Source organism: Chiloscyllium punctatum, chromosome 26 (assembly GCF_047496795.1).
Source record: "Chiloscyllium punctatum isolate Juve2018m chromosome 26, sChiPun1.3, whole genome shotgun sequence".
Lineage (NCBI taxonomy): Eukaryota > Metazoa > Chordata > Chondrichthyes > Orectolobiformes > Hemiscylliidae > Chiloscyllium > Chiloscyllium punctatum.
In genome coordinates, this window is record NC_092764.1 from 64,299,306 (window position 1) to 64,319,659 (window position 20,354).

At 45.9% G+C, this 20,354-nt stretch overlaps 1 protein-coding gene across 2 annotated transcripts in view; it reads right to left on the reverse strand.

Annotated features, from left to right (window-relative positions):
- Nucleotides 1-5,036: 5,036 nt before the first annotated feature.
- Nucleotides 5,037-20,354, reverse strand: part of coq9 (coenzyme Q9 homolog (S. cerevisiae)) — a 74,574-nt gene continuing 59,256 nt past the window's right edge. For both annotated transcript variants that reach the window (XM_072547553.1, XM_072547552.1), the window contains exons 7-9: nucleotides 19,872-20,027; nucleotides 5,768-5,821; nucleotides 5,037-5,255 (exon numbers count right to left, since the gene is read on the reverse strand). In XM_072547553.1, the coding sequence (XP_072403654.1) occupies nucleotides 5,220-5,255; nucleotides 5,768-5,821; nucleotides 19,872-20,027 (246 nt within the window). In that variant the 3' untranslated portion in view covers nucleotides 5,037-5,219. The remainder of the gene's footprint in view (nucleotides 5,256-5,767; nucleotides 5,822-19,871; nucleotides 20,028-20,354) is intronic.

Consider the following 20,354-nt stretch of genomic DNA (forward strand, 5'->3'; position numbering starts at 1 on the left):
AATTGTAGTGTGCTCACCTTCTAACCTTTCACAAGAGGTCAATGGGAAGTTTTCTCTCTTGCCCTCCGGTAGCTTTATTAAGGCTGCCCTCAGTCTCTGCCCCAGCTTCTGAACTGAAGTCTCCCATTCCTGGAGATCACTTCTGCGCTGACTCTGATACATTCGGATTTTCCCATGATGTGGGAATACAATAACCCCAACTGTTCACAAAGGCGTGAACAGTGTTTTATTAAGTGCCACGTATTCTGCCATCTATTGTGCAACCACTATTTTATATTGTCTTTTAATGTTCTTCTGATCATGTCTCACTTTTCTGTATTGAACTTCATTTGCTGACTCTCCCAAATCGTTCACAATTGGAGTAGGAGGATTATTCATGCCCATCAAGGTGCTCCATCGTTCTGGTCTTTATACCATTTTTCTGCCTTATCCAGTATCCTTCAAGATCTTTAACTTCTTTTAGATTAGATTACTTACAGTGTGGAAGCAGGCCCTTCGGCCCAACAAGTCCACACCGACCCGCCGAAGGACAACCTACCCAGACCCACTCCCCTACATTTAACCCCTTCACCTAACACTACGGAAAATTTAGGCATAGCCAATTCACCTAACCTGCACATTTTTGGATTGTGGGAGGAAACCCACGCAGACACAGGGAGACACTTTTCATTACTATTCACTCAGGAACAGGACATTGTTGTCGATATGAATACTGAGGCACGAATAAGTAGAATGGACGACTTTGAGATATGTAGAGAAGAGGTGTTGGAAATTCTGGCAAGGGTGAAAATAGATAAGTCCCCTGGGCCTGATGGCATTTATCCTAGGATTCTCTGGGAAGCAAGGGAGGAGATTGCAGAGCCATTGGCCTTGATTTTTGTGTCCTCTTTGTCTACAGGAGTAGTGCCAGAGGACTGGAGGCTAGCAAACGTGGTTCCCTTGTTCAAGAAGGGGAGTAGGGATAATCCTAGTAACTATAGGCCAGTGAGTCTCACTTCTGTTGTGGGCAAAGTCTTAGAGAGAATTGTAAGGGATAGGATTTATGCACATCTGGATAAGAATAATGTGATCAAGGATAGTCAGCATGGTTTTGTGAAGGGCAGGTCGTGCCTCACAAACCTTATTGAATTCTTTGAGAAGGTGACTAAGGAGGTGGATGAGGGGAAAGCTGTAGATGTGGTATATATGGATTTTAGTAAGGCGTTTGATAAGGTCCCCCATGGTAGGCTACTGCAGAAAATACAGAGATATGGCATTGAGGGTGAGTTGGAGGTTTGGATTAGGAATTGGCTGGCTGGAAGAAGACAGAGGGTAGTAGTTGATGGCAAAGGTTCATCTTGGAGTGCCGTCACTAGCGGTGTTCCGCAAGGATCTGTTTTGGGACCATTGCTGTTTGTCATTTTTATAAATGACCTGGAGGAAGGGTTAGAAGGTTGGGTGAGCAGGTTTGCGGATGATACAAAAGTCGGAGGAGTTGTAGACAGTGAGGAAGGATGTGGCAGGTTACAGAGGGATATAGAGAAGCTGCAGAGCTGGGCAGAAAGGTGGCAAATGGAGTTCAATGTAGCTAAGTGTGAGGTGATTCACTTTGGTAAGAGTAACAAAAAGATGGGGTACTGGGCGAATGGTCGGATACTTGGTCGTGTGGAAGAGCAGAGGGATCTTGGTGTCCATGTACATAGATCTCTGAAAGTTGCCACCCAGGTAAATAGTGCAGTGAAGAAGGCATATGGCGTACTGGCTTTTATTGGTAGAGGAATTGAGTTCCGGAGTCCTGAGGTCATGCTGCAGTTGTATAAGACTCTGGTGCGGCCGCATCTGGAATATTGTGTGCAGTTTTGGTCGCCATACTATAGGAAGGATGTGGAGGCACTGGAACGGGTGCAGAGGAAGTTTACCAGGATGTTGCCTGGTGTTTGTCCAATGTGTGCAGGAGGGTTTCCTGACACAATATGTTGACAGGCCAACAAGAGGTGAGGCCATACTGGATTTGGTTCTGGGTAACGAACCAGGCCAGGTGTTAGAATTGGAGGTAGGTGAGCACTTTGGGGAGGGTGACCACAATTCAGTGACTTTTGCCCTGCAATGCACACTTATCCCTCTCCATCACTAGAGTAAGAGTTATAGCTGGGGGCAAGGAAATTATAATGCGGTGAGGCAAGACTGAGGATGCGTGCCTTGGAAAAGTAGGCTTCAAGGGAAGGGCGCAATCGATATGTGGAGCTTGTTCAAGGAGCATCTATTGGGTGTCCTTGATAAGTAGGTACCTGTCAGGCAGGGAGGAAAGGGTCTTGTGAGGGAGCCGTGGTTTAATAAGGAATTAGAATCCCTTGTTAAAGGGAAGAGGGCGGCCTATGTAAAGATGAGGCGTGAAGGTTCAATTGGGGCAATTGAGAGTTATAAGGTAGCCAGGAAGGATCTAAAGAGAGAGCTAAGAGCAGCAAGGAGGGGACATGAAAAGTCCTTGGTTGGTAGGATTAGGGAAAACCCAAAGGCTTTCTATAGGTATATCAGGAATAAAAGAATGACTAGGGTAGGAAGAGGTCCAGTCAGGATACTAGTGGGAAGTTGCGTGTGGAGGCTGAAGAGATTGGGGAGACACTGAATGAATACTTTTCGTCAGTATTCACTCAGGAAGAGGACATTGTTGCCGATGTGAATACTGAATCACAATTAATTAGAATGGACGACTTTGAGGTATGTAGGGAAGAGGTGTTGGAAATTCTGGAAAGGGTGAAAATAGATAAGTCCCCTGGGCCTGATGATATTTATCCTAGGATTCTCTGGGAAGCAAGGGAGGAGATTGCAGAGCCATTGGCCTTGATTTTTATGTCCTCGTTGTCTACAGGAATCGTGCCAGAAGACTGGAGGATAGCAAATGTGGTTCACTTGTTCAAGAAGGGGAGTAGGGATAACCCTAGTAACTATAGGCCAGTGAGTCTCACTTCTGTTGTGGGCAAAGTCTTAGAGAGAATTGTAAGGGATAGGATTTATGAACATCTGGATAGGAATAATGTGATCAAGGATAGTCAGCATGGTTTTGTGAAGGGCAGGTCGTGCCTCACAAACCTTATTGAATTCTTTGAGAAGGTGACTAAGGAGGTGGACGAGGGGAAGCGGTAGATGTGGTGTATATGGATTTTAGTAAGGCGTTTGATAAGGTGCCCCATGGTAGGCTACTGCAAAAAATACGGAGAAATGGCATTGCGGGTGAGTTGGTTTGGATTAGGAATTGGCTGGCTGGAAGAAGACAGAGGGTCGATGGGAAAAGTTCATCTTGGAGTGCAGTTACTAGCGGTGTTCCGCAAGGATCTGTTTTGGGACCATTGCTGTTTGTCATTTTTATAAATGACCTGGAGGAGGGGCTAGAAGGTTGGGTGAGCAAGTTTGCGGATGATACGAAAGTCGGTGGAGTTTGTTGACAGTGAGGAAGGATGTGGCAGGTTACAGCGGGATATAGATAAGCTGCAGAGCTGGGCAGAAAGGTGGCAGTGTGGGAAAGTATGAGTTGATTCACTTTGGTATGAGTAACAAAAAGATGGGGTACTGGGCTAATGGTCGGATACTTGGTAGTGTGGATGAGCAGAGGGATCTTGGTGTCCATGTACACAGATCTCAGAAAGTTGCCACCCAGGTAAATAGTGCTGTGAAGAAGGCATGTGGCGTACTGGCTTTTATTGGTAGAGGAATTGAGTTCCGGAGTCCTGAGGTCATGTTGCAGTTGTATAAGACTCTGATGCGGCCGCATCTGGAGTATTGTGTGCACTTTTGGTCGCCATACTAGAGGAAGGATGTGGAGGCACTGGAACGGGTGCAGAAGAGGTTTACCAGGATGTTGTCTGGTATGGTAGGAAGATCGTATGAGGAAAGGCTGAGGCACTTGGGGCTGTTTTCATTGGAGAAAAGAAGGTTTAGGGGTGACTTGATAGAGGTGTATAAGATGATTAGGGGTTTAGATAGGGTTGACCATGAGAACCTTTTTCCACGTATGGAGTCAGCTATTACGAGGGGTCATAGCTTTAAATTAAGGGGTGGTAGGTATAGGACAGATGTTAGGGGTAGATTCTTTACTCAGCGAGTCGTGAGTTCATGGAATGCCCTGCCAGTAGCAGTGGTGGACTCTCCCTCTTTATGGGCATTTAAACGGGCATTGGATAGGCATATGGAGAATAGTGGGCTAGTGTAGGTTAGGTCGGCTTGGATCGGCGCAACATCGAGGGCCAAAGGGCCTGTACTGCGCTGTATTCTTCTATGTTCTAAGTTAATCGTTGTTTTAAGGTTGCAGTAGTGAGTACAGTGGGTTCTTTCTTGATTATATGTTTTTGGAGATAAATTTCTTGATTAAACTTAAAATGTAAACCATAACTATTAATTTAACCTGGGGCAGTGTTTTGTAGAGGAATAAGACGGTGTTATTTTCTGGGTCTGTAGTTTGTGAAAGAGCAAAAATGCAGTGAGATGTGCTTCTCGTCAGATGTGGGAGTTTAAGGATTAGTGCGGATTATATCTGCCATAAATGCTGTTGGATGTGAATCTTATCAGATCGAATGGATCGGTTGGAGAGACAGTTAGAAGCGATGAGGAATTTGCAACAGCAACAGTATGTGATGGAGGGTAGTTATAGAAAGGGGGGGGGGGGGGATGTCTCAGATAGAATCACATAGATGGGTTAACTCCAGGAAAGGTAAGAGAGGTAGGCAGCTAGTGCAGGAGTCTTTTGTGGATATATCCATTTCAAACAGGTATGCTGTTTGGAAAATGTAGGGGGTGATGGATTCTCAGGGGAACGTAGCACGAACAGCCAAGTTTCTGGTATTGAGACTGTAATGCAACAAGAGGCTTCCAACATATCAATTGTGTTAGGGGATTCTGTAGTCAGACGTACAGACAGATGTTTCTGTGGCCAGCAGAGAAAAAGCAGAATGGTGTATTTCCATGCTGTACATCTCTATGACTCCATATGCACCCCTCCGCTATACTCAAGTACACTGCTTCCAGTATCTGACAGCAGGTCACATGGGACGATACAGGATCAGTTGTTTTCTCATTGATTGCTCTTTATTTGAACACACACTCATTGCACACCCACTCACTCACTCACACGTATACACTGTATTCACACACACAGACAGACATGTACACAGTGTGCAGCCTCTCCTCAAACAAGGTCTGCATGGTGCCAGGTCTAGACGTTGTTGGTCATGATACCCGCACGCTGCTCATCGGTGCTGGCCAATGCCGCTCAGGTTCTTTAACTGCAAACAGAAAAAGGAGTTATCGTCAGCAGTGGCAGTGTGTGGGCCCGAAGAGGAGGAGGTGGGGAGAGGAGCCTGGCCCAAGGGGACACACTGGAGCCCAAAGGGGAAAGGGATCCTTGGAGCAGGGAGGGTCCTAGGCCAGGACTGATGGAGAGTGGCCAAAACTGCAGAGGGATCAGGGTAATGGGACACAGGACATGGGGTCAGGAAGGTTTGCTGTCCTGCCCACATCAGGTCTCCTGAAGATTATGGCTATCGCTGGGAAAGAGGCACAGACGATACGTAGCCTTCAAGAGTGGCACCAAAGTGTCTTTTCTATTGCACAGAGATTAATGCTCCCCTTTTCCATCACCTAGATCAGGAGTACCCACCCCGGCTGGGGTGGGGGGAGAGTCAGGGACCTCAGTCTCTCCACATGACTCAGTATCAGAGCCGACCCTCAGTGAAGTTTCCAGCCTGCCCTTCCTGCAGGTAACTTAGATGGTAAATCCCCAAAAGCTTACACTTACTGTCACTGCAGCTCCCATCAGCCCCTGGAAAACAGCTCTGCTAGTCGACTCAACCTGTAGGAGAAAACAGTCAATAGACAATAGACAATACGTACAGGAGTAGGCCATTCTGCCTTCGAGCCTGCACCACCATTCAATATGATCATGGCTGATCATCCTTAATCAGTATCCAGCCTTATCTCCATTACCCTTGATTCCACAATCCTTGAGAGCTCTATTCTTAAATAGAGCTTAAACGTCTTTCTTAAATGAATCCAGAGACTGGGCCTCCACTGCCCTCTGGGGCAGAGCATTCCACACAGCCACCACTCTCTGGGTGAAGAAGTTTCTCCTCATCTCTGTCCTAAATGGTCTACCCCGTATTTTTAAGCTGTGTCCTCTGGTTCGGCGCTCACCCATCAGCGGAAACATGTTTCCTGCTGCCAGAGTGTCCAATCCTTTAATAATCTTATATGTCTCAATCAGATCCCCTCTCAGTCTTCTAAACTCAAGGGTATACAAGCCCAGTTGCTTCAGTCTTTCAGTGTAAGGTAATCCCGCCATTCCAGGAATTGACCTCCTGAACCTATGCTGCACTCCTTCAATAGCCAGAATGTCTTTCCTCAAATTTGGAGACCAGAACTGCACACAGTACTCCAGGTGTGATCTCACCAAGGCCCTGTACAGCTGCAGAAGAACCTCTTTGTTTCTATACTCAATCCCTCTTGTTATGAAGGCTAGCATGCTATTAGCCTTCTTCACTACCTGCTGTACCTGCATGCTCACCTTCATTGACTGGTGTATAAGAACATAGAACATAGAACATAGAAGAATACAGCGCAGTACAGGCCCTTCGGCCCTCGATGTTGCGCTGATCAAAGCCCACCTAACCTACACTAACCCACTATCCTCCATATACCTATCCAATGCCCGCTTAAATACCCATAAAGAGGGAGAGTCCACTACTGCTACTGGCAGGGCATTCCATGAACTTACGACTCGCTGAGTGAAGAACCTACCCCTAACATCAGTCCTATATCTACCCCCCCTTAATTTAAAGCTATGCCCCCTTGTAAGAGCTGACTCCATACGTGGAAAAAGGTTCTGACTGTCAACCCTATCTAACCCCCTAATCATCTTGTACACCTCTATCAAGTCACCCCTAAACCTTCTTTTCTCCAATGAAAACAACCCCAAGTGCCTCAGCCTTTCCTCATAGGATCTTCCTACCATACCAGGCAACATCCTGGTAAACTTCCTCTGCACCCATTCCAGTGCCTCCACATCCTTCCTATTGTATGGCGACCAAAACTGCACACAATATTCCAGATGCGGCCGCACCAGAGTCTTATACAACTGCAGCATGACCTCAGGACTCCGGAACTCAATTCCTCTACCAATAAAAGCCAGTACGCCATATGCCTTCTTCACTGCACTATTTACCTGGGTGGCAACTTTCAGAGATCTGTGTACATGGACACCAAAATCCCTCTGCTCTTCCACACTACCAAGTATCCGACCATTAGCCCAGTACCCCATCTTTTTATTACTCTTACCAAAGTGAATCACTTCACACTTAGCTACATTGAACTCCATTTGCCACCTTTCTGCCCAGCTCTGCAGCTTCTCTATATCCCGCTGTAACCTGCCATATCCTTCCTCACTGTCTACAACTCCTCCGACTTTCGTATCATCTGCAAACTTGCTCACCCAACCTTCTAACCCTTCCTCCAGGTCATTTATAAAAATGACAAACAGCAATGGTCCCAAAACAGATCCTTGCGGAACACCGCTAGTGACGGCACTCCAAGATGAACCTTTGCCATCAACTACTACCCTCTGTCTTCTTCCAGCCAGCCAATTCCTAAGCCAAACCTCCAACTCACTCTCAATGCCATATCTCTGTATTTTCTGCAGTAGCTTACCATGGGGGACCTTATCAAACGCCTTACTAAAATCCATATACACCACATCTACCGCTTTCCCCTCATCTACCTCCTTAGTCACCTTCTCAAAGAATTCAATAAGGTTTGTGAGGCATGACCTGCCCTTCACAAAACCATGCTGACTATCCTTGATCACATTATTCTTATCCAGATGTGCATAAATCCTATCCCTTACAATTCTCTCTAAGACTTTGCCCACAACAGAAGTGAGACTCACTGGCCTATAGTTACTAGGATTATCCCTACTCCCCTTCTTGAACAAGGGAACCACGTTTGCTAGCCTCCAGTCCTCTGGCACTACTCCTGTAGACAAAGAGGACACAAAAATCAAGGCCAATGGCTCTGCAATCTCCTCCCTTGCTTCCCAGAGAATCCTAGGATAAATGCCATCAGGCCCAGGGGACTTATCTATTTTCACCCTTGCCAGAATTTCCAACACCTCTTCTCTACATATCTCAAAGCCATCCATTCTACTTATTCGTGCCTCAGTATTCATATCGACAACAATGTCCTGTTCCTGAGTGAATACTGACAAAAAGTATTCATTCAGTGCCTCCCCAATCTCTTCAGGCTCCACACGCAACTTCCCACTACTATCCTTGATTGGACCTATTCCTTCCCTAGTCATTCTTTTATTCCTAACATACCTATAGAAAGCCTTAGGGTTTTCCCTAATCCTACCAACCAAGGACCTTTCATGTCCCCTCCTTGCTGCTCTTAGCTCTCTCTTCAGGTCCTTCCGGGCTACCTTATAACTCTCAATCGCCCCTATTGAACCTTCACGCTTCATCTTTACAAAGGCCGCCCTCTTCCATTTAACAAGGGATTCCAACTCCTTATTAAACCACGGCTCCCTCACATGACCCTTTCCTCCCTGCCTGATAGGTACGTACTTATCAAGGACACTCAATAGTTGCTCCTTGAACAAGTTCCACATATCAATTACGCTCTTGCCTTGGAATCTACTTTTCCAATCCACACATCCTAAGTCATGCCTCAACGCATCATAATTTCCCTGCCCCCAGCTATAACACCCAGATCTCTCTGTACTGCCCCTTTATCTAAATTGATTCCATTGAGGTAGTAATCTGCCTTCCTGTTCTCGCCACCAAAGTGGATAAGCATACACTTATCCACATTAAACTGCATCTTGTCCAGGTCACCCTGTAATCTCCTAACATCTTCCTCACATTTCACCCTGCCACCCAGCTTAGTATCATCAGCAAATTTGCTAATGTTATTACTAATACCATCTTCTATATCATTAACATATATTGTAAAAAGCTGCGGTCCCAGTACTGATCCCTGCGGTACCCCGCTGGTCACTGCCTGCCATTCCGAAATGGAGCCGTTTATCAGTACTCTTTGTTTCCTATCAGCCAACCACCTTTCAATCCAAGTCAGTACTTTGCCCCCAATACCATGCGCCCTAATTTTGCTCACTAACCTCCTTTGTGGGACTTTATGAAAAGCCTTCTGAAAGTCCAGGTACACTACATCTACTGGATCTCCCTCGTCCGTCTTCAGAGTTACATCCTCAAAAAATTCCAGATTAGTCAAGCATGATTTCCCCTTCATAAATCCATGCTGACTCTGACCTATCCTGTTACTGCTATCCAGATGTGTCGTAATTTCATCGTTTATAATAGACTCCAGCATCTTTCCCACCACTGAGGTCAGACTAATTGGTCTATAATTTCCTGTTTTCTCTCTCCCACCTTTCTTAAAAGCCACCCTCCAATCCGCAGGAACTGATCCCGAATCTATTGAACTCTGGAAAATAATCACCAATGCATCCACGATTTCTCGAGCCACTTCCTTCAGTACCCTGGGATGTAGACCATCAGGCCCCGGGGGACTTATCAACCTTCAGACCTAACAGTCTCTCCAACACCAATTCCTGACAAAAATAAATTTCCTTAAGTTCAGGTCCTTCAGCCACTGTTACCTCGGAGATTGCTTGTGTCTTCCCCAGTGAACATAGATCTGAAGTACCAATTCAATTCTTCTGCCATTTCTTTGTTCCCCGTAATATATTCCCCTGTTTGTCTTCAAGGGCCCAATCTTAGTCTTAACCATTTTTTTCCCTTTCACATACCTAAAAAAGCTTTTATATTATTGGCCAGTTTACCTTTGTACCTCATTTTTTTCTCTGCGTATTTCCTTCTTAGTAATCCTCTGTTGTTCTTTAAAAGCTTCCCAGTCCTCCGTTTTCCCACTTATCTTTGCGATGTTATTCTCTTTCTTTTTTAACTTTATATGTTTCTTAACTTCCCTCGTCAGCCATGGCCACCCCTGCCTCCTCATAGGATCTTTCTTCCTTTTTGGAATGAACTGATCCTGCAACTTCTGCATTATACACAGAAACATCTGCCATTGTTCCTCCACTGTCATCCCTGCTAAGGTATTGCACCATTGAACTTTGGCTAGCTCCTCCCTCATACTCCATAGTTCCCTTTATTCAACAGAAATATTGTCACTTCCGATTGTACCCTCTCCCACTCAAATTGCAGATTGAAGCGTATTGTATTATGGTCACTACATCCCAATGGCTCCTTCACTTCGAGGTCCCTGACAAATTCTGGTTCGTTGCACAATACCAGATCCAGAATTGCCTTCTCCCTGGTCGGCTCCAGCACCAGCTGTTCTAAGAATCCATCTCTGAGGCACTCCACACAGTCTCTTTCTTGAGGTCCAATACCATCCTGATTCTCCCAGTCTACCTGCATGTTGAAATCCCCCATAACAACTGTAGTAACATCTTTGCGACAGGCCAATTTCAGCTCCTGATTCAACTTACATCTGACATCCAGACTACTGTTTGGGGGCCTATAGATAACTCCCAAGAGGGTCTTTTTACCCTTAGTGTTTCTCAGCTCTATCCCTACTGACTCTACATCCCCTGATTCTAGGACCCCCGCGCAAGGGACTGAATATCATCCCTTACCAACATGGCCACCCCACCCCCTCTGCCCATCAGTCTGTCCTTATGATAGCACGTGTAACCTTGAATATTCATTTCCCAGGTCCTGTCCACTTGAAGCCACATCTCAGCTATCCCCACAATATCGTATCTGCCAATTTCCAAAAGAGCCTCAAGCTCATCCATCTTATGTCTAATGCTTCGTGCATTCATATATAGTATTTTTAATTTGTTACTGCCCTCACCCTTCCCATCAACTCCTATTTCACTCAACCTTACAGCATGATCCCTTTCTGAGTTTTCTGTGTCATTGATACAGTTGTCTTTCTTGACTTCCCTTGTTCTAATTTTCCCTTCAATTTCCTTCTTAAACATCCAGTTTGTCCCCTCCCCCCCGCTACTTAGTTTAAACATAGCTGTGTTGCAGTAGTAAACCTGCCTGCCAGAATGCTGGTCCCTAACCTATTAAGCTGCAAAGTGTCTCTCTTGTAGGATTTATGCTTACCACAAAACACACCCCAGTGATCCACAAATTTAAATCCTTGCTTCCTGCACCAGTTCCCCAGCCACACGTTCAAGTCCATTATTTCCCTGTTTCTGGCCACACCAGCCCGAGGAACTGGAAGCAAACCGGAGATAACCACCTTGGACGTCCTGCTTTTCAGCCTTCTTCCTAGTTCTCCGAAGTCCCACTGTAGTATGTTCCTCCTCTTCTTCCCAAAATCATGTGCGCTGACATGTACCACCACCTTCGTCCTTGAGGATTTCCTGCACTCTGTGATGCCTTTAACCCTGGCACCAGGAAGACAACACACCATCCTTAAGTCCCATCTGCTGCCACAAAAACCCCGGTCAGTTCCTCTCACTATGGAGTTCCCTATTACCACGGCTGTGTGCAATGTCCGACTCTTCCGCTCTGTCTCCACGCCAACTTTTGATTGACGGACCTGGCCGCCTCGCGGACTGGCAGTGTCATCTGTCTCTACTGTTTCCAAAAGATTCAACTTGTTCCTGACAGGAATTTCCCCTGGGGTCTCTTGCACCTGTGTCCGCTCTGCCTTCCTCATCGTCTGCTCTCTTCTGGTATGATTGGTGTAATAACCTCGCTGAAGGTCTTGTCCAGAAAGATCTCGTTCTCTCGGATGAGTCTAAGGTCCTCGACTTCTTTCATCAGCGCTGCAATATGCTCGGTCAATAACTTAATGTGCACATACTTTCCACGAGCCAGATACACCAGAGTCGTTGACCTCCCACATCAAGCACGTAGCGCACTGAACCAGCTGGGCAGTCATGTCTTCATCCTCTTCAACTGTGGTGTAATCACTTCACTCAACCTCCTTGTCAAAGGCTCCTGAGCTAAAGCCTCACTCTTCAATCCACAGGAAGTCATGAGTGATGGGAGTTCAGTGATTCTACCCCATTGTGAGTAACTCACCACCGAGTGAGTGACCCCAGAGTGAGTGAGCGATCGACCCCAAAATGACTGAGCTGAGTCAGTGCATAGTCATATAGACACATGAATTAAGCGTGGGCCCCTTGAGCCTGTTCAGTCATTCAGTCAGAGCATGGCTCCAACATTACCACTCACCCTAAATGACCTTTCATTCCCTTGCTCATCAATCTTCCTCTGCCACAAAATCTCTCTCACAGTCATCGGCTTCACTCACAGGCCCCTCACTCACACACACACAGAGTCATCAGCTTCAATTTCAGTCCCTGCAATCACACACACAGTCATCGGCTTCAATCACAGTCCCCTCAATCACACGCACAGTCATCGGCTTCAATCACAGTCCCCTCAATCACACGCACAGTCATCGGCCTCAATCACAGTCCCCTCAAGCACAGTCATCGGTTTCATTAAAGTCCCCCCCCCTCAATCACACACACAGTCATCGGCTTCAATCACAGACCCCCCAAATCACAGTCCCCTCAATCTCACACACAGTCATCAGCTTCAATCACAATCCCCCTCAATCACACATACAGTCACCGGCGTCAATCACAGTCCCCCTCAATCACACAGTCATTGGTTTCAATCACAGTCCCCTCAAACACACACACAGTCATTGGCTTCAATCACAGTCCCCCTCAATCTCAAACACAGTCCCCCTCAATCACACACACAGTCGGCTTCAATCACAGTCCCCTCAATCACACACATACAGTCATTGGCTTCAATCACAGTCCCCCTCAATCTCAAACACAGTCCCCCTCAATCACACACACAGTCGGCTTCAATCACAGTCCCCTCAATCACACACATACAGTCATTGGCTTCAATCACAGTCCCCCTCAATCTCACAGTCGACTTCAATCACCGTCCCCCTCAATCACACACACAGTCATCGGTTTCAATCACCGTCCCCCTCAATCACACACACAGTCATTGGCTTCAATCACAGTCCCCACTGTTCTCACACACAGTCAATTATCTCTAATCCCAGTGGAGGTTGGAGAACAGCTCTGGATCTTGAAGGAGATAAACCATCTAGAACTCCCTCATAATCTCAGCAACATAATCCCAAGTAATTTTTACCTGACTGCTATCATGTAATCCATCAAACTACAGTTATACATATTGTTTTTGACCAGAGCTTTTTCAGCTTTTTCACAAATGGAGTTTGTGTATCATATGGGAACTGGTCAGATACTTGAGATGCCACCCTAAAAAGAGGAAACTAGCAGCGAATTTACCCGATTAATGTATCAGCACAGTACATTATCCATCACACAACATGGTGGGGGATGCTGCAGTTTTGATTTGATTGCTCACAACATGGTTACACAGAGAGTGGTTCATTTGTGGAACAAACTGCGATGGATGTGGGTACAGTTGCAACATTTGAAATAGAACATAGAACATAGAACAATACAGCACAGAACAGGCCCTTCGGCCCACGATGTTGTGCCGAACTTCTATCCTAGATTAAGCACCCATCCATGTACCTATCCAAATGCCGCTTAAAGGTCGCCAATGAATCTGACTCTACCACTCCCTCGGGCAGCGCATTCCATGCCCCCACCACTCTCTGGGTAAAGAACCCACCCCTGACATCTCCCCTATACCTTCCACCCTTCACCTTAAATTTATGTCCCCTTGTAACACTCTGTTGTACCCGGGGAAAAAGTTTCTGACTGTCTACTCTATCTATTCCTCTGATCATCTTATAAACCTCGATCAAGTCACCCCTCATCCTTCGCCGTTCCAACGAGAAAAGGCCGAGAACTCTCAACCTATCCTCGTACGACCTACTCTCCATTCCAGGCAGCATCCTGGTAAATCTTCTCTGCACCCTCTCCAAAGCTTCCACATCTTTCCTAAAGTGAGGCGACCAGAACTGCACACAGTACTCCAAATGTGGCCTAACCAAAGTCCTATACAGCTGCAACATCACCTCACGACTCTTGAATTCAATCCCTCTGCTAATGAACGATAATACTCCATAGGCCTTCTTACAAACTCTATCCACCTGAGTGGCAACCTTCAAAGATCTATGTACATAGACCCCAAGATCCCTCTGTTCCTCCACCTGACCAAGAACCCTACCATTAACCCTGTATTCCGCATTCTTATTTGTTCTTCCAAAATGGACAACCTCACACTTGACAGGGTTGAACTCCATCTGCCACTCCTCAGCCCAGCTCTGCATCATATCTAAGTCCCTCTGCAGCCGACAACAGCCCTCCTCACTGTCCACAACTCCACCTATCTTTGTATCATCTGCAAATTTACTGACCCACCCTTTGACTCCCTCCTCTAAGTCATTAATAAAAATTACAAACAGCAGAGGACCCAGAACTGATCCCTGCGGAACTCCACTTGTAACTGGACTCCATGCTGAATATTTACCATCTACCACCACTCTCTGACTTCGACCGGTTAGCCAGTTTTCTATCCAATTGGCCAAATTTCCCTCTATCCCATGCCTCCTGACTTTCCGCATAAGCCTACCATGGGGAACCTTATCAAATGCCTTACTAAAATCCATGTACACTACATCCACTGCTCTACCCTCATCCACATGCTTGGTCACCTCCTCAAAGAATTCAATAAGACTTGTAAGGCAAGACCTACCCTTCACACATCCGTGCTGGCTGTCCCTAATCAAGCAGTGTCTTTCCAGATACTCGTAAATCCTATCCCTCAGTACCCTTTCCATTACTTTGCCTACCACAGAAGTAAGACTAACTGGCCTGTAATTCCCGGGGTTATCCCTATTCCCTTTTTTGAACAGGGGCACAACATTCGCTACTCTCTAGTCCCCTGGTACCACCCCAGTTGCCAGTGAAGACGAGAAGATCATTGCCAACGGTACTGCAATTTCCTCTCTTGCTTCCCACATAATCCTAGGATATATCCCGTCAGGCCCGGGGGACTTGTCTATCCTCAAGTTGTTCAAAATGTCCAACACATCTTCCTTCCTAACAGGTATCTCTTCTAGCTTATCAGTCCGTTTCACACTCTCCTCTTCAACAATACGGTCCCTCTCGTTCGTAAATACTGAAGAGAAGTACTTGTTCAAGACCTCTCCTATCTCTTCCGACTCAATACACAGTCTCCCACCACTGTCCTTGATCGGACCTACCCTCGTTCTCGTCATTCTCAGGTTTCTCACATACGCATAGAATGCCTTGGGGTTATCCTTGATCCTATCCGCCAGGGATTTTTCATGCCCTCTCTTAGCTCTCCTAATCCCTTTCTTCAGGTCCCTTCTGGCTATCCTGTATCCCTCCACTGCTCTGTCTGAACCTTGTTTCCTCAACCTTATGTAAGCCTCCTTCTTCCTCTTTACTAGACATTCAACCTCCCTCGTCAACCAAGGCTCCCTCACACGACCATTTCTTTCCTGCCTGATCGGTACATACATATCAAGGACACGTCGTATCTGCTCCTTGAAAAAGTCCCACATTTCCACCACATCCTTCCCTGACAGCCTATGCTCCCAACGTATGCTCCTCAAATCCTGTCTTACAGCATCGTAATTTCCCTTCCCCCAATTGTAAAAACTTCCTTGTTGTGCGCACCTATCTCTCTCCATAACCAAGGTGAAAGTCACAGAATTGTGGTCGCCATCACCAAAATGTTCACCCACTAACAAGCCCACCACTTGCCCCTGAATAGGGAAGGTTTGGAGAGCTATGGGCCAAATGCAGGCAAGTGGGAGGAGTTTAGTTTGGGAACGTGGCCAGCATGGACCCATTGTTTCTGTGCTGTCTGACTCTATGAATCTGCTGCCACCCCCTTTTAAAGAAGAGTCCTCACAGAAAAATAACTCGTCTCTGTCATAAAAGGGTAGATCCATTACTTTTAAACAATGAGCCTATTCCCCGAATTTCCAACAACAGAACCACCCTCTCCTCATCTAACAGGAAACTCTCTGATTCTCGTTAGCCAGCCAAGCACTAACATGCTACTCCCTACACCAGGAGCATTATTTCTGCAATAACTTTTGGTATGGCACCTTCTGGAAATCTATTACAAAATCTATTCCCCTTTCTCCACAGTTCAGGTTTCTTTCTCAAACAATTCCAATAAATTGGTTAAACATGATTTCCCTTTGACAAAACCATTTTGATTCTGCCTGATTACTGTGAACTTACCTTTCTGCCCTTCCTACTGTCTTTCATAATACCTCCTAACAATTTCCCTGATGTTAAGCTGAAAGATCAGTAGTTTCCTGCTTTCTGTCTCCCTCATTTTTTTTTGAATAAAGGAATTACATTCACGATTTTCCAGTATAACAGAACCTTCACCAAATCAAGGGAATTTTCAAAAAATAGAACCAACATATTAACTATCTCTCTAGCCATTTCTTTTAAGACCCATCGAATAAAGGTCATCAGCACTTGTTAGCACACAGCTCCAACAATTTGCTCAGCGACACTTCTCTGGTGATTGTAGTTACCTTAAGTCCCTCCCTCCTTTCCATTTCCTGATTTACAGCTACCTCTGGGATGTTGCTTGTACCCTCTATAATGGAACTGATGCAAAATAATTTTCCAATCTCACTTAGTACAAATCTTTTCTGTTTCATATATCTATCGAAACTCACGCTGTTATAATATTTCTAGCTAGCTTTCTCTCTTATTCAAATATTTCCCTCCTTATTAATTTTTTTTTTATTATGTCCCAATGACCTGTCAGATATCTTAGTACAATGTTATGCTTTTTCTTTGACTTTGATATCATCATTAACTTTATTAGTCAACCATGCAATGGTCCTTGCAATGTCTCTTAATTGTTAAAATACGTCTATTCAATCATTTCTGAAACATTGCTTCTATTGCCTCTCACTACATTTGCAATTATCTCTCGCCTAACCTAATTCGCCAGTTAAGTTTAGCTTTCATCCCCCCCATAATGGCTCTTCTATTAGTTTAAAGTACCAGTGTTTATTCCAGGTGACTGACCACAGAAGGAGGGAGTGACTAATTCCAAAGGGAATGCATCTATTGAGCGAACACTTCATGGGAGTCAGTGTTTGCACAGTGTGATAGGAGCATGATTGGGAAGGGTGACTGGGTATGATGAGTGTGAATAGTGAGTAACAACAAACAAAGTTCCATTTAACCAGCTTTTCAATGTCTCATGACCTTATTGTCTCATTGAAACATTTAAAGATTCTTAAAAGGTTTGACAGGGTAAATGCTGAGAGGTCCTTCATTCTCCATACAGGAGATTGAAGGACCAGAGGGCATAGTCTCAGAATAAAGGAGTGCCAATTTAAGACTGAGCGATGTATTTCTTTGGAACTCCTTGCCACAGAGCAACGGCTGCAGAGTCGGTATATATATTTAGGGCCGAGATGAATAGTTCCTTGATCAGTAGGGGAAATCAGGAGCTATGAGGAAAAGGCAGATAAGTAGTCAGGAGTGTTCAGGCAGAGTCGAAGGGCCAAGTGACCTTTAATCATAGAATCATAAAAGGACAAAAGAGGCTCTTCAGCCTATCCAGTTTCTACTGACAGAAATATACTTTTACCTACTATTAAGGAAGGCATGGTGGCTCAGTGGTTAGCACTGTTGCCTCACAGTGCCAGGGACCAGGGTTCGATTCCAGCCTCAGGCGACTGTCTGTTTGGAGTTTGCTCATTTCTCCCTGTGTCTGTGTGGGTTTCCTCTGGGTGCTCTGGTTTCCTCCCTCAATCTAAACGTGTGCAGGTTAGGTGAATTGGCCATGCTAAATGCACACAGTGTTCAGGGATGTGCAGGTTAGATGCATTAGTCAGGGGTAAATGCAGAGTAGTAGGGAATGGGTCTGCGTGGGTTACTCTTCGGAGGGTTGATGTGGACTAATTGAGCCAAAGGGCCTGTTTCCAGACTGTAGGGATTCTATAATTCTACAAAGAAATTTCTATTCTAGTCCCATTTTCCTAGACTAGGCCTTGAATTGTGAGGTTTCCTATTTCAACTCCCTCTGTGGCAGCGCATTCCAGATCATTCCCACTGGGTGAAAACATATTTTTTCCCAAATCTCTACACTTATTGCCCTTCACTTTAAAATTATGCTGCCTTGTTTGTGACCCTTTGACTAAGAAACAATCTTAAACACTTCTACCAGGTCCCCCTCAATCTTCTTATTCAACCTCTCTTCATAGCTGAAGTGTTCCATCCCAGCCAAATCCCGGTGAATCTCCTCTGCATCCCCTCCAATGCAATCACATTCTTCCTACCGTGAGGTGACCAAAAGTACACAAAGGCCTAACCAAAGTCCTGTACAGCCCAATACAACCTCCCTGTTCTTATAATTTATGCCTCAACTGATAAAGACAAGTGTCCTATATGCCTTATAAACTAACCTATTAACCTATTTGAGGGGCGGCACGGTGGCTCAGTGGTTAGCACTGGTGCCTCACAGTGGCAGGGAGCTGGGTTCGATTCCTGCCTCGGGTGACTGTCTGTGTGGAGTTTGCACATTCTCCCAGTGTCCGCGCAGGTTTCCTCCGCGTGCTCCGGTTTCCTCCCACAATCCAAAAATGTGCTGGTCAGTTGAATTGGCCATGCTAAATTGCCCGTTGTGTTAGGTGCATTAGTTAGGGGTGAATATAGTGTTGGGGAATAGGTCTCGGCAGGTTACTCTTTGGAAGGTCAGTGTGGACTCGTTGGGCTGCAGGGCCTGTTTCCATACTGTAGGGAATCTAATCTAACCTGTTCTGACACCTTCAGGGCTCTGTGGACAAGGCCACCAACATCCTTCTGTTCCTCTCAGCTGCCTAGTGTTCTGACAATCATTGAGTATTCCCTTGTCTTGTTACTTCTTCCAAAGTGCATCACCTCACAGTTATCAGAATTAAATTCCACCTGACAAATCTGTTGATATGCTCCTGTACCCCCAACATCGTCCTCCTCACTGACAACCACCATCTAATCTTTGTGTTAGCTGCAAACTTACCATTTCCCCCTCACAGCCCCACATTCTCATCTCCATCGTTTCTGAATATCACAACCAATAAAGGACCCAGCGCTGATCTCTGGGGTATGCCTATGCACACTGGGTTCCAGTCACACAGCCTTCTACCACCACCCTCTGTCTCCTACTAGTAAGCCATTTTGGGTCCATCCAACCTGCCAAATTACCCTGGATACCATTAGCTTTATCTTCTTTCTCTGTTTCCGTGTGGGACTTTGTCAAAGATCTTGCAGAAATCCACATAGACAACATCAACTGCCCTACACTCACCTTGTCAACTCCTTGAAAAATTCAACTAGATTTGCTCGGCATGACTTCCCTCTGTTGACCATTCTTGATCCATCCTTGCTTCTCCAACTGGAAGTTAATGTTTCCTTAACTATTTTCTCCAACTGATTCCCTCCCACTGATGTGAAATTCACTGGCCTGTAGTTCTCTGGAATCTCTCTACACCCTTCTTTAGCAGTCCTCTGGTACCTCTGCTGTGCCAGAAAGGGTTTGAAATTTGAATAGGGGCCCCCTCATCTCCCACAGCAGCCTGGGGTATAACTCATCCTGACCTGTGGATTTGTACACTTTTAAATCCACCGAAAACCTCCTTGCTTGTTATATCATTCCTGCTCTTGTTCCTATTTCTTACAACCTTATGTGGGATGGCAGGAATATCGTAGGAATACTGTTAATGCATGGCGGCAGTGCTTCTGTAACAAGCAGCCACCCTGTGGCTTTAGGGGAACATTGAGTATGAGGATTGAGCAAAACACGTGTAGACCCAAATGTAGCTGTTGACCCTGACAGACCGAGCTGTCTCTCAGGTAATGTGGATGCTGACTGGGTCCTCACCTGTTTGGCAGAATGGGCCATGTTGGTAGCATCATGAACACGGTTTTCCAGGAAGTTCCAAGTATCTTCATAATCCGGGGAAGAATCCTGAAGCAGCACCAGCTCTGTCGTGTTGTAGATTCCAGCCAAGATAGCTCGCTTGGTATACCAGCTCGACTGCTCCCAGGTAAACAACGCACAATGTCACAGTTACTGGATGTTCACTGGTCCTCACCCTGCTTCCTGCAGACAGTCCCCCGTGCAAATCACATCCCTGTGTAAACCACACCTCCATGCAAGCCCACCCCATGTCAATCCCAACCCCATCTGCAAATACCACCTCCATGCTGAGCCTACTCCTAGGCAAATCCCACCCAGTTCCTCCCCCCTCCCCATGCACATGTAATCCCTGTACAATCCCTGTGCAAATCCCACCCCGTGCCTATTCCCTCCCCATGCACATGTAATCCCTGTGCAAATCCCACCCCGTGCCTACTCCCTCCC